Source organism: Cyprinodon variegatus, unplaced genomic scaffold, assembly GCF_000732505.1.
Source record: "Cyprinodon variegatus isolate N-32 unplaced genomic scaffold, C_variegatus-1.0 Scaffold889, whole genome shotgun sequence".
NCBI lineage: Eukaryota > Metazoa > Chordata > Actinopteri > Cyprinodontiformes > Cyprinodontidae > Cyprinodon > Cyprinodon variegatus.
The window spans coordinates 194,900-209,607 of record NW_015151342.1 but is presented as its reverse complement, the minus strand read 5'-3'; the positions used below and the strand labels follow the sequence as shown (position 1 = coordinate 209,607).

Genomic DNA, 14,708 nt, shown 5'->3' with positions numbered 1-14,708 from the left:
GGCAAAGCGACAGATCTTTTTTAAAGCCAGATGTGTGAGAATATAAAAGAGGAATTTTAGCTTTTGTCTGAGAAGCAAGTTCTTACATAAAAGAACATTTAGAAAGTGCAGGTGTGAAAGCCATTGTGCTGACCCTTGATTTTTTCCGTACAGATGTACATGTGCAGGTCTGCATCTCCTGTCTATCTGTGTGCTCGGCACCGGCTCAGTCAGCACAGCGAGCTGGCACATCCTCGCTGCTGCGCCGAGCTGCAAGCCGTGGTAGAATAACCTACTTCAAAGAGAGCCATTGTCACACTCTAATGTGGCGAACGACAGCCAGCGCCACAGAAATCAGCACGCACCGAGACTGGATAGTCCCTCTGAGTCTCTGTGAAATGGGGGAGGAAGAGGAGAGCGAGTGAAGGGTTTGTTCATAAACACACTGCTGTGCCAACATTAATCATGTAGGCTCTCGTAAAATCATTAGAGCTGATCATTCGCAGTCAGGCGCTTCACAATGACACAGAGCTGACTACAAGAAGCAAGAAGGCCAATTTTAAGGTAAACTACAAACCGACAGATGGACACAGAAACCTGTGTTGGTTGTTTTGTAACAAATCCAGTTAATAATATCCATGTTTTCTACGTGGTTATGTTTACTACTCTAAATGTATCTGCCTATGCTCCTGCATCCCATAAGACAGTATCAAGTCACTTCTCTATTCAAAAAGCATTCAAGGGCTTAATGCTTTCATTTAACTCTCTAAAGCCTAATACAAGACATACAGTAATGCTTTAAAGAACAAAAACTAATTTATTAAAATAGACACTTTTCAAATTTTAATTAAAAAAAAAATCTGGTAATGAATCTATTGCAGTTAACAAAATAAAATTAAGTGCAGTAAGATGTAACAATAACATAGATAATTTAACTTGTGCACCTAAAGTATAAAAGCCCATTTAAAAATTTTTGACCAAAGTCAAGAAAAAATGTATGAATGTTAAACTGAATTGAATTCATATTTGACAGTCCTCAGCCATTTCAAACATGGCAGTGATACATCAAGCAAACTGCTTTTTAGAAGGAGAGTACAGCCATTTTAGATGTTTGAATAAATGCAGTGCTCTCTGCTGTAATATTTATATAGAATTCAACTTTATCCTCCTGTATAGAACATAAGACAAGTTAAAAGTAAAGAATCAACACTGCTTACTGTGATTATGAAAACATAACAGATTTATACAGACTCATGGCTTAGAAGTAGGGTTGTCAAAAGTATCGATACTCAAAAAAGTATCGATACTAAAACGTTGTATCCGGATACAATACTCATTTTCAAAAGTATCGATACAGCCATCTAAGGTGCAGAATAATGGAAAATGCACTTTCTGAACACTGTGTGATTGAATAATTCTGTGCATTTTTCAGTTTCAGACTGAAAAACATCTGTAAAACATAGGCAAGGAAGGAACACTTCATTTTAATTCTGTAAGTTTTTTTAACAAGCTTGCTTAATATTGTGCACAGCATACAACCTCAAAATATTATTCTTATTGTTTTTTTATTTATTTCTTGTAGTTTTTAGTAATGAAAATATTTCTGTCGAATTTTAGAGTCTTTGTTTTTATTCCTGTGGTATCGAAAAGGGTATCGAATATATTTTATATTTTACTTAGTATCGGTATCGAGTTGAAAAGTTTAGTATCGTGACAACACTACTTAGAAGGCACACACAGTATGCAGAGAACTATTGGAAATGCTTTGAGGAAATATAATATACCCTTAAAAAATGTTTTCCCAAATGATAGAATATCCTTCGATAGAAAATATATTACCTATAAATATCGTACGTACATAAACTGTGAATAGTGTCAGACCAGTGTACAAAATGGGCTGATGGTTTGATTGTTGGAAGGAAGGTTTGTGTGAATGTGAGGAGTGTAAGCCTCATTAAAGAAGCACAAGTTCCAGAGTTTTTGCAGACGTTTTCCGGCCCTTTTAAAAAGGTGAAATTACATCAATGTCGTGCACATACATGGAAGTAGTGAAAAATCATCGCAGTCCATTTCTGCACATCTGCATATGTCTTTTATTTACTGTAGAGGCGCCATGTCATCTGATGAAAGAAAGTCAAAAAAATTTCAGTTATTTTGAACAGAGCATCTAAACTCTGTTTTTATTCCCTGGGTAGATCTGAGCTCCCCTTCTTGTTGAAAGCTTTCCCAATATTTATTGTTATCTTAGTCCACCGCCATTCAGACCCTAATATGGCCCTTATTTGTTGCAAGGGTTTATTTTTTTCCCTAGTGTGAAATCTGTAACAGGGATGGAGGTGCACTTCTTGCTGGTCTTTTGTGATCCATCTTCACAAACCATCTTCCCTGTTCTCCAACTGCGGCAGACACTCAACAAAGTCGCCAGGTGAACAACAGCAGGTAACGCCCACACACTCACTCTCGTGAACTAATGGAGACAACAGAGGAAACTCTTGCTTATGGAGGACAGCTTGTTTTCCATGCATTACAGGCACTTATGGGAAAGAGAAAAATACATTTTTACCTTTTAAACTCGTGCAATTCACCTTTAAAGCAAAATAGGTTGCTTTTGTATCAAAGAAGACACAGCTAATATTGTATGGCTCTAATAAACTATTTTTTTCAGTGAAAAAGAACACTCTTTCGTGCAGTGGAGGATTTCAATACAGGTGGTGCGGTGTGCCATCCTAGACAGCTTTCAGCTGGGACGAGCTCAAGGGAAACAAACAAAGTTTTTTTTTCTGCTTCCCTCCACATCCTGTCAGAGTAAGTGGGCCCTCCCCCCTTTTTACAGAAAGCCAAGATGCATTGGGCAAAAAGAGGGCCACCCAGAGCTCAATTTATGCATGGACCACTACTGCTTTGGGGATATTATTGTGTGTATTGGCTTTGATTTATGTGACTAATCAAACAGCAATTTGTATCTGTCTCTGTGTTCTTATGTGAAAAAAAAAGCTTACTACATATTGATGATTGCATCTAGAATGCTTGAACAGCAGCATTGATTAATATGCAATTATTTATTGTTTCATTACAGCATTTAGCAAAACTATTTTTTTTCATGACAAAAATACTTAAAATAGTGATAATTTAGCAAATATGGCTTTAGATTTTTTTCATCTTGGAGGGGAATTCCTTTATATTGCATTAAAAATAACAGCAGGTTAAATTGCATCTCTTCTGTATTTTGCACACTGTACTATTCCTCTAATAAAAGACTTTAAAATGTTTCTGCTGGTGTTTGCAAGAGCATCTAGAAGAATAATTGGATAACAATTCCCAGTCAGTGAAATTACTCTGAAGAGCAGCAGGCTCTTGACATGGCGTGCAGTACGAGTATAGATCAAAAGCTCAGTGGATAACAAAGAAAGGGTTGAATCAGTGCACCTTCTGTTTACACGTACCCGCCTTGACTCAAGAGTTGCACTCTATTATGAGATGCGGACCCTAGGGTATTGCAGATCGGTGGTCAAAGCACCGGAGTCTGAGTGCTGGAGCTGACTGTGAAATCACCAGGCTGTCGTACCTCTACAGCTTCAGCTACTGATCCCCGAGCTATGAAAGCATTAGAGACTTTCAAAGACAGTCTGATCTGAGGCAAAGACAAAACTTTGACCCATGTGGGAAAAAAGAAGTAGATTTGCTTCTTTTAATTTTGCAAACTCTTAGTGTTGAGTCTTCTTACTCTTCTGTTTTTCTTTTCTCTAATTTCCCAGCTCTATGAATTGAAGCCAGTTTCCTCTTCACTCAGTTGTTCATGTCTAGGTTCAGCACTTCAGCAGAAAGCTTCCTTATCTATTGTAAAGTTCACTTGTGCAGAAAACTACAAAAATAAACTGTGAGGTGATGCCATTTCCCTTCAAATGCTCTATCTTTACCCTTGGCACCTGGGGAGCGAGAGGCTAAATGGTGAGGTTTTGATACAGGGAGCAGCGTGGGACATTTTTCATGTTGTCAGAGTTCCCGCAGGGGGGTCCACATATGCCCACAGCTCTCAGCATCCATAGGCCATCACTGCAGCAGGCGGGCCAATGAAACCCACTCACTGCAGTGAAAGGATGCAAACTGTCACTCGCACACACGCGGGTAATTTCCCCACAGGAGGCCCGAGGCCTGAAAGGGGCACATACTGTTCGAACGAGACATTCAAACGGAACATATGGGGCCAGAGCAGACACATTTTATGTCAGATGTTGGTGTTCTGTCTGCGTACATGTACTAAGAAAAACAGGAATGTCAGGGGAGATGCCAGGCAGATAAAGATGAGATATGATGAGAAAGTCCTCAACGGAACGGCCTATGATGGTTTTATCAACGCTCATCATCATCAGCATCAGGGTGTAACTGTAGAGTCCAATCAGAAACTATCTTAACAGCGAGGCCAGAGCTCTTGTTTTTGTTTTTTTTACTAAAGAAATGTGGATTCAACAATAATAAATTATTTTTATTGAAAAAATGCACAGCAATCACTGCATAAACCCCCAAACTGAACGATATCAATTGTGTTTGCATAGTGATGCCTTTCCAGGGCTTTAAACAGTCATTTATGCCTCACATGCCTCAGTATTTATTTTACTCAAGAAAAATAAATAAATCCTCACAGATCTATTGACTAAATTCTAGAAAATGAAAGCTTAAATGCTCATTGCTTGATTGATGTAACTATTTTTTTTTGTAATCTAAAATCAAATTTATTCTAAGTGAAGAAATTATAAGTATCTGCACTTGTATTTCAACTAACTGACTGGTTTTTAGAAATTGTAATTTTTACCACAGTTAATTTCTTTTACAACTAGGCTTGATCTAGATTTAGCCATGTAAAATTTTAAACACCAGGGTGATCTTTAAACTCAAATTCACCATTTTTCAAGGAAAACTGTACAAAGTGTGCCGTCATAAAAAGTGAGAATTTTTTTTTATCTTGTTTGATTTGAGACTTATCCTAATGAGTTGTGCTATGATTGGTCTAATGATATAAAATTTGTCAATTTTCTGCTTGGCACCTGTGTCACCATAGCATAGTGAGCTCTTCTGACATGTAGCAACATCTCAAATAGTGTAAAAGAGTCGTGGTCAGCTCTGGTGTTTGTTGTAATTATGGATTGTCATCAGAAGCTGCTGTGTGCGTATCAGTGAGCAGGAATATGAGGAATATCAGGGTAAATATGGATGCAGGAGTGTTTCGTAATGAATGTTGAAAACCACAGGGGAAGAGCAATAGCACCTCTTTCACATCATTGTGTCTATAACTCCATTTATATGGCAAAAATATTGCAGATGCATATGGAAGAACCTTCCAGCTTCCAGAGATCGGAGTATTCTTAATCTGAGCTCCACTTAAGCCAAGCTGCCAATAATTTTGGAACATAATGAAAATTAGAACGCTACCATTTGAAATCTGAGACCATTTATATATTATATAATATGTAGCAATGGCAAAAAGTAGGTTACTACATTCTATGTAAATGCCCTTTTTACACTAATAGAGATTTACTTACTCATGCCAAATGCTTTAAGATGCTGACCAGCTTGGAAAGTCAGGTCTGCTTTCGATTATTCCAGCTTATAATTATCTGACCAGGGCATTGACAGACTGTGCAGAAAGCATTGATCTTAAAACGTGGAGGAAAAAAAGGAAACTTGATTCTAACAGTAACACACTCAATGTAGCAAATCACCCTTCCTCCTCATAAATTATATTCAATTAAACAGCCAGACAACAGAGCAGCATTAGCTTTAGCTTTTCATTAAATACATTTTTTCCAACAGATTTTATGGTAAAGTATGTTTTAATAATAGGTTTAGAAAGGCCCAAAAGGCATAGTAGTACATTCTATTTTAAACTGCAACTGATGCAACTGCACTAAAACTCTAATTTGGACTTTTAATTTTATATATGTTTTAATTAGTTCTTCAAACCAACATTATCTGTCTGTCTGTCTATCATACTGAAGGTGAAGCAGAAAATATAAAAATAATAGGTAACGTTGGTTTAAATGACTGAATTAACTAACTTTTGCTGATTAAGGTAACAAGGAGATACCATGACAGTGTTAAATCTTCAAAAATAACCACTAAAGCAATTATTTAAGCACTTCTCTGGAAGAGATCATTGAATTAGTATTTCAATCGATTTCATAACCATGAATACTAACAGACTAAAGTTTTCTTTTTTTTCTTTTCACTGTTACTCCATACTGTCATCATGCTTTTATGGAACAATGTGACGATTCAAATCTTTGCTAATTATAGACTAATGGCTAAAACAATTTCTTTCTAATATAACATACAGTTAATTACTGATATTTTAAAAGCTTGATATATTTACCAACCCCATTGCATGAGAATATCCAATGAAGAACATGTCCAATAGAAGGGAACTAAAGGTTGTTTGAAACAAACTAATCAGGCTTTGACAAATATATCAACGAATCAGGAATGAATGAATGCTTAAGCTGTTAGTACATGAAAAACTGAGATCAATAGACTTCCTTAAGGAATCAGCCACCAAGCAAACAACCAAACAGAATGCATTTTCACAGAGTATGATCAGTAATCATTGTGGGCAAATATGGACTCCTGTGATCAGGACAAAAAAATACCAATTTAAAGATAATATGGTTTTATGCTGAAGTCAAATACACCGGCATGTGCAATGATGCATAGTGAGAATTGCATTGTTGAGAAAGTATTACTCATACTCCTATTTTAACTTGAAATTACACAGGAAAACACTCCCAGAGAGAGGTCTTTGGAAAAAAGCATGACACGAGCCTCCATGAAAAGCCTCAGCATACTGTGAAATGTGACGCAGAAGAAACTATAAAACAAATGAAAGAATTTTAAATAAAAACATTATGGAGTAATAGAATCTATTTTTACAGCTACCTAGAGGCAATGACAGCCTGAGACACTAAAGAGGAACAAGTGCTACATTCTGATATCATCAGCTGCGTGTGTGAAACAGTTTTTTATTTCTTTAATGGGACAAGAAATAAGATTGGATAAGAAAAATGTAACTACAACAGACAGAGATGGCATATTTGACAATTAAAAGATGGAAACATCAAAAATTAAATAGTATATATCAGTTTGACAATGCAGGGGACTATAACCTCTCCAACATGGCCAAAGTCCTGATTTATTTTTTTAATTCATCGCTTCTCCAGATCACCTAAATCTATTGTATTCTCCTTGACATGTCATGAAAGGTTTGTGTGATACAGCATTTATCACAGTCAAATGGAACAAGTATGATTATAAAATATGCAGAACTGGAGTAGGAAAAACCTTGAATCTATACTTCAGATGTCGTTTTTAGTTAAAGGATTTTGTTGAGCTAATGGCGAGGATTATTAGCCTTAAAAATGAGAGAGAGAAGACAGAGGTGAATCCAGTTGGATTTGTAGAGCTGTCAGCTTCATCCTTCTGATCCACACTACAGCCCACTGTTTAATGCTTTGCTACACACACACTCATTTGTCAAGTAGTTCCAAAACCACACGTCACGTTGAGAATGCAATTTTTTTTCTTTATGAGGTTAATGGCTAGAGACAGGGGGAAAAGTTTTTTTGAGTCCCTTCTTACTGACTTTTCATTAACCTCCCTCTTACACCTCCACCACCTATACTGCCACTTCAAACACACCAGCAGAGGATAGAAAAACTTAAAAGACAATTCTCAACAGAACTGGGCAAATGTTATTAGTAACACCGAAGGAATAAAGCAATTTTTTTAATCAATTTCATCCACCTGTTTTCATTCTCTCCTGAAAAGCTGTGCTTTCATGTTATATTCAGCCCCCACAGAGGGGTCACAAACTGTAATCCTAGCTGCTTGTAATTACCCCCATCAAACCAAGGAGCCTCTTCAGCAGGGATTTGCCAGTGCAGCCTACCCCCCAAACAAATGTCAGATCTAGCAGATAAAAAAAGCATTCAGGAAGAATGTGACCGACTCCCAAATTCTCAAGCCTATAATCATCCCTCCGAAAAGCTGATCTTGCTGGGGAGGGGGGCGAGTTGTTGGGGAGCTGTAAAGCATTGAATTGAAGCCAAACTGGCTACTTTAACAATGAGTAGCAGATACGAACCAAGCTTGGCCTCTAAACTGCATAACAGTGATGCCACAGCAGCAACAGCGCTCCCCTGCGACTAAATGAGCTTCTAAAGTGACACAACATCTAAAGTGAAATATGTGCAAGAGGGCGACCTGGGTCGTCTGTGAAAGAAGGCAGCCTTCACTGGGGAGGAAAGCAATTCTGTTTTAGGAGAGAAGGGGCAGACGTTCAGCAGGTAGGAAGTAGAAAAAACTGAAATGTTCATGTGTCGCCCATTTGCATATGGAATTTACCCATACATTGAAGCCATTTTATAGGAGCAATGCACATTGAATCACTTATAGCTAGATTCATCACACACAGACATGAGCATGTGTGTAACGTTCAATTAGGTAAACAAGACTCTAAGCATAGTTGCTTTAAATTTTCCACCATTGATTTCATTGATTATGAGGTGGAATAGAAAAGCTAAATTTAACTGTAGAAGGGGAAAAGATCGAAGGAATTTTTCCCTTTTCTTTTTGACACTCTTTTTAAATAATAAAAACAAATATCAATGAAACTATCAAGGTTTTTTATTGAAGCCCAGCAGAGCAGGTCCATTAACTCAGCCCACACAAATGATAAGTGGATGTTCATTTTCCCACATAATCTGACACAAGATGGAGTTAAGCACGCAAATGAGGTGGAAACATTTCCTGCAAGGAGAAATAAGCTACTGTGGGAATTAACACTTGTTTATCATAAAAAAAAAAAACTGATTCTGAAACCTTGTTGAAAGGTAATGCAGGTTTGGGAGCCTGAAAATTAATGTTTAGGAAACTGATTAAATACCAGAAAGAAAAAAGGAAAAACAACAACAAAAAAATCTTAATTTTAAATTAATGGGATATAATGGGGATTTTCTTCAAATATCTTTGCTCAGTGCAATTTACAGCATTCACATATTCATCTACTGCTTATTTTAGCTTAAAAAATGATCTTAAACACTATAAATAATTGACAAATGTGCAATTTAATGAACTGCTGTATCAGAGAGGGCAGATCAGATTTTTTCACGGACCTTTTAAAGAGCTGCAAAGGTGAGAGAACAAATATTTTACAGCAGAGGAGCGCCTTATTGTTCCAAATAGCCTACAACAACTTTCTATATTAAATATGGGAAGTTGTGCAGATTTTAGCATCAAAAACTCCAGGTTGCATGAGAGCTTTAAAAAAAAAAAAAAAACTTAATTAAAATAATCCAGCCGACAATTATGATCGATTAGGTAAATGAATTAATTCAATTAAATTTGCAGATCCCCTTATTTATTATTATATTAATATATATATATTTTATATTTAACCACTTTTTTTGGCATAATTCGCCCTATTCTCAGCGTCTCCCCAGCAGCAGCTCAAAGCACCCTTCTCATAATGCACATTGACTGGACAGTGCGCCGGTTCCTTTCTACACATTTGAATGAGCCATCTATGTTTGAGCGCAATCACAAGGTGCTCAACACTTACCGATCAGCATCGTGCTTCCAGGAGCGCGTCCGAGTCTCTCCAGCTCGGAGTGTCACCTTGCGTAAAAGTCGATGTGAAAATTTTTACGCACTTTTGTCCCCAGGGAGATGGGACACGCACGGCGCGCAGGTGAGACCAGGAGACTTCCAATAGTCGCGCAGAGAATCGAAATATACCAGAGACGCTTCTTGGCGACTTCTCTCCCTCTAATATTTCCGATATATATCCTTTTTCTCTGGTAGGTCTGGTCACCAATCCTCTCGAAATATTCCGCCGATGCGCGTTCTTCTCAAGTCAAAATCCGCACGTTGGTGCTGCTGCTCCGCTTTGCCTGAAGGAGGCGAGAAATGGGCTTGTTGGGGAGAAGCTGAGTCTAATTGTCTGTTCCTTCTCGCTCTCCCTTTGCACTGACTCTCCTTGTCATCCTTTCCTCTCCCTCCTTTTTCAACTAAGAAACCTTTAAACTTTGCTGCTATTTTGTTTGCTCTCATTAAACCTGACCGACCTGGCAGCACTAGCCCTATGGGTTTGAGACCCTGTGATAAAGAAACAAGTGCAAATCTTTGATGACAGAGGCATCAGCAAGGGTGAGAAAAAGATTTTTAGGGAAAGCATTCCATTTGTGCTTCTAAAAAAAGGTGATTTCTGTGCACTTCCCTGCCTTGTTTGCATGACAGTGTGTGAGAGAGGCTGTGAAGGATGCTTTGCCACTATCATGTCTCCAGTCAGCGTGGTACTCCTTATTCTGTTCTCTTGTTGGTGGATCTTTTGGAAAAAGCTAAGCCATTTAAGAAGTCTCTGACAAATTAGTCAGAAAGGTTTATGTGTTTGCTTGAAATCCTGATGTCTTGTGAAAGAATTTTATCCTATTTTATGACCATTTTTCAGCCTCTCCTAATTTGAGAACCTAAAATGAAACACAGCACACCCATTTTCTTTTAGATCCCACCTGCTTGTAATTTAATCTCACTATAAATTGATCTTCAGAACCCTAAGACATTTTTATTTTTTCTTGAAATGACATGCTCCAATTAAAATCAGTGTATCTCTGCAGCCACAAGGTCAATTTAAATACATTTGAGTCAAATTAAAGAAAACACCTGAGATTAATGGAGATGTGTAAATTCTAGTATATGTGTTACTGATTAAGAGTAAATTAAGATGGCACAGCAAAATTTCAAACCTCGCCTGAAAAAAAGTACTTTCAGCATCACCATCAACTATCTGAAATGATGGTTTGGATGCCATTACTGTCCAACAAACTAAAGTATAACATGATGTCATTGTTTATGCAAAGCTCTCTCCTTCTAAAGTGAAGCTAAACAGAATTACAAAGATGTTTTTTTTTTTTTACAATAAGTTCAGGCAAGGTTTCCATTTGCCATTTTGGCACATTTGGCACCATCTGTGCCATCCAAATATTTCATGTAGACAAATGTATTTTTTCATTTCTAGAACGCTAATGGTTATGAGTAGAGTTGAATCCAAAGGTTTTGGGCAACTATTTGAAAATACAACCACATACGAACCCAAACACATATATCTGCTCCCTCACAGTTTCCCACCACCTGCATGTGAGTGTAGCCATCATGCATTGACATAACTCTGCAAAGGAGGGGTTGATTTTGGTGAATAATAGGTCAATCAATACTTAAGAGCCAGTAGAAGGAATCTAGATGCAGATGTGAAAGATTGACAGTAGTTACAGCCAATCAGAGCCAAGTAGTCTTGGTCAGGCACATGGATTGGTGGCTTTAAAGGCAAGCTATTGGTCCTGAAGACATGTGGGTATGCCCAACGGTTTTTTTTTTTTCCCCCTTTCTGTTTGTGGCAGAGATTACTTTCAAGCAAGGCTTTTTGGATTTATCAATAGAGAAACAGCAGAGGTAAGATATATTTTTAAAACCAGTTTCTGGCTAAGTGGTTTCTTCTCTTGCTGTTTATTGGGTTTTATCTCTGTAATGTTTTGTTTTAGATGAAACTGAAGCACATGAATTGATTCAAAGGAGTGTCTGCTTTCATTTGACATCTATATTGTGGTGGTCTGATGTTGGGTTGTGGCTGTGGAGACATAAATATTGTTCGTAGGTTGTTATTGTGTCTTTTTTTTGTTAAATCATTAATTTTATTTGGGTATAACTTTGGTTGTGTTTTGCAAACAAGATTTGTGCCTCCTTATAGCCTAGATTCAATTGTTTAAATTGATATGATAAATTGCAAAATTCTTTGTCATTAATGCATCATCTATCGCTGTCTTTTTTTAATAACTATGGTGAGGTACCTTAAAAGTTTCAAAGTTAAAGGTTTCAGAGGTTTGATTGAGCATATTACTGAACAATGTCATGAACAAGAAACATGGCAGAATGTGGAGGATTAAAAAGCATGGTTTATTTTCAAAACAACAACCTGTCCTTTAAAAATATGATACAGCTCAGTGAATCATCGAAAAATCTAACTACTATGGTGTAAACATGGTCATTTATCTAAACTAAGAGACTGAGCAAACAAGTTAAGAAGATAATGGTTTGCAGCAATACTTGGCAGGTGAGTTGGCAGAATCACATAGCCCATATGCTTGTTAGTCATGTGCTCAACAAATCTGCCTTTTGTGAAAGTGACAAGAAAAACAAAAAACATTGTTGACAAAAGGCCATAATATTTTAGTTTAGGCCCCAAAACGATCAACATAAATATACCAAGCAGCGGCCTGGCTTATTTAACTTGAATATTGCAACCGCAGAGGAAAAACTCTGGTCATGTGAGGAGTCCAGCATTACTTTATATATTTGCCTTTGAGCCAGGCTGAACCTTATCATCTGGGTTGTTATCATGAGCCTATTAAAACTATTACCTGGTGTCTACAGTATTTGCTTTAAAATTAACTATTTCACAAATGTGATCTCACTTTCAGTCTGCTGCCCACTTTCTCCCAAAACAGCTCATCCGTCTAAATTTTTACCCCCTCAAATTCAGCACTCAACATTTTCCATTTTCCCATACTTGCTGGTTTTGCATAAATGCCAGCTGCTGTGCTCATGCTGTCATGGGGTGGGCGGATCTTTCTGGCCAATGCCTCTCACCTGCCTCTGCCTAATTTCACACTTGTCTACTGCTAATCAATGCACAATGCTTGTTTCCTGCCAGTTTGTTACCATGTACCTCAGACTGCAGTTACACTATGTGTGAAAGTGGAGCATGGCAGCAGGGACAGGTTGTAATGATCAGACTGCTGATGGAGAGTTCCTTTTAAACCATGAAATATTGCGTCTGACAGAGTGTTATGTGGGGCATGAGCCACCTTTCTCCTTCGATCCAGGTCTCTGTTCGAAGGCGCTTGCAGAGGCAGCAGCGGTCCCAGAAATCTCTCCCTGAGGCAGGGCAAAGGACATGGGGGCAGCTGGGCTGTCCCGCTGCCTCATGCCAAGCATCGGCCTGCGGGCTGGCATGTCAGAGCCAGGGCTAATTAGAAACACGGGAACGACTCCAGGCCTGACATCAGACAGCCTCAGCCAAAAATGATTTGTTCTAGCCTATTTGTTCAAAGGATAGAAGACAAATACAACTGCACATCAGCATGAATCTGAAACTGAAAAAGGGATTAGATATTTCAGTTGTGCTCAAAAAAGATACTTAAAATTTTAAAACATCAATAATAGGTCTATATTTTTATAGTCTAAATGTTTTGATATAGGAAAAAAATCCTGACTCCACCTGGTGGTGCTGCTGCAGGGGCAGTTGCTGTGAATCACTTTCTGTTGGAACCTAATCTTATATAAACTAGTTGCATTTTTTTTTCTATTCTTTGTGGTTTGGGAAAGTTGTTCCTTTTGGTCTATTTCTATGATCCCAACCCTACAGACATGTCAACTAATGGTGCTGTTTGAAGCTGCAATCCTATCCAGATGTAGCCTAAAGTTTCACATACACTTTGCGTGCCAGGAAAATAGAAGAGGAGAACAAGGTTTTTGGCAAGTTGTATTTCTTACTACTAATGCTTTACAAGGATTGTTGTGCCTTTTTACACCATGTGGCATTCCAGTCAAACTACAATTTAGAGTATTTATATTATAATAACACAAAAATATAGATATCTTTTATAATAATATATAATCAAAGTATTTTTAGCACATCCTGGGTACCATTCTTAATCCCTTTAATAATAAGAAAACAAAGAATTTTAGAAAAAAAAAAAACATTCATCCTCCTCCAAAGTCTGGAGGCCATGTTCTGAAAGCCATGCTCTTACTTTCTACATAACTAAAAACAACCCCCCCCCAAAAAAAATATAAATAAATAAAAAAAACAACGCAAAACCCTTTTCACATTTCTTACTGCAGTTTAGGTGTTTCAATAGCTGCATTTCCATTACAAATGTGTGCAAAACTATGTCAATATTCCACACTCTGAAAATGCGAATTTACGTAATTGTGGTATTTCCAAACAAATAAAATTAAAATTGCACTTCAATATGTTTTCCCCACATGATAATTTTGAAAAAAACATAGCAGCAGCAGAAGTAAGCACATGAGATATATCCACAGCTCTATTGGGCTCCATCATCCTCTAACTAGTTCCGGTCCCCTTCCTTGTCTTTTTACAAGCCAGTAAGGTCTAGTTGCATATCCTGTGACTTGTGTCATATGAAAAAATTATTTCCTGACTGAAAAACCCCCTCTTTGAAGAGTAGAAACTTTTTATTGAAAAACATGTGTTTCAATCAAAATTGCAGTGTTTCCATTGAGTAAATTGTTTTTTTTTTTTTTTTTTACAATTTGAGCATTTTGTTGGTAATCGAAACGCACTTAGTCTCTGTCTCCTTTGATCACGTCAAATTAGTTAATAATAACTGCTTATAAGATCATAATCATTTGTAATCTCCCTGCTTTGGTGAACACCATATATTTCCCTGGTAAATGAGATCTCAAACCATGTTTAAATTGAATAGTCTTTTTACCCACAATCAACATCAGCAGTCTTCCAATCAAATTAAAAACTTCTAGGGTGTTGCTGTCCATGGTACTGGACAGGGACTTAGTTATTAAAACAAAACATTCAAAAAGTTCTAGAGCAGTAACACAACTGACGTGACATAATCTGTCAACCAATCCTAGAAGCTCATCAA

The 14,708-nt window shown here is 37.4% G+C and overlaps 1 protein-coding gene across 3 annotated transcripts in view; it reads right to left on the bottom strand.

Moving 5' to 3' along the window:
* The window catches only part of znf385c (zinc finger protein 385C), a 121,788-nt gene that overhangs the window by 63,397 nt on the left and 43,683 nt on the right, over positions 1–14,708 (bottom strand). The window contains exon 1 of one of the 3 annotated variants that reach the window (XM_015397825.1): positions 9,587–9,967. The exons of the other annotated variants lie outside the window; for them this stretch is intronic. Within the exon in view, the coding sequence (XP_015253311.1) occupies positions 9,587–9,596 (10 nt within the window). The 5' untranslated portion in view covers positions 9,597–9,967. Of the gene's footprint in view, positions 1–9,586; positions 9,968–14,708 lie in introns of those variants that run through there. 3 annotated transcript variants of the gene reach the window in all.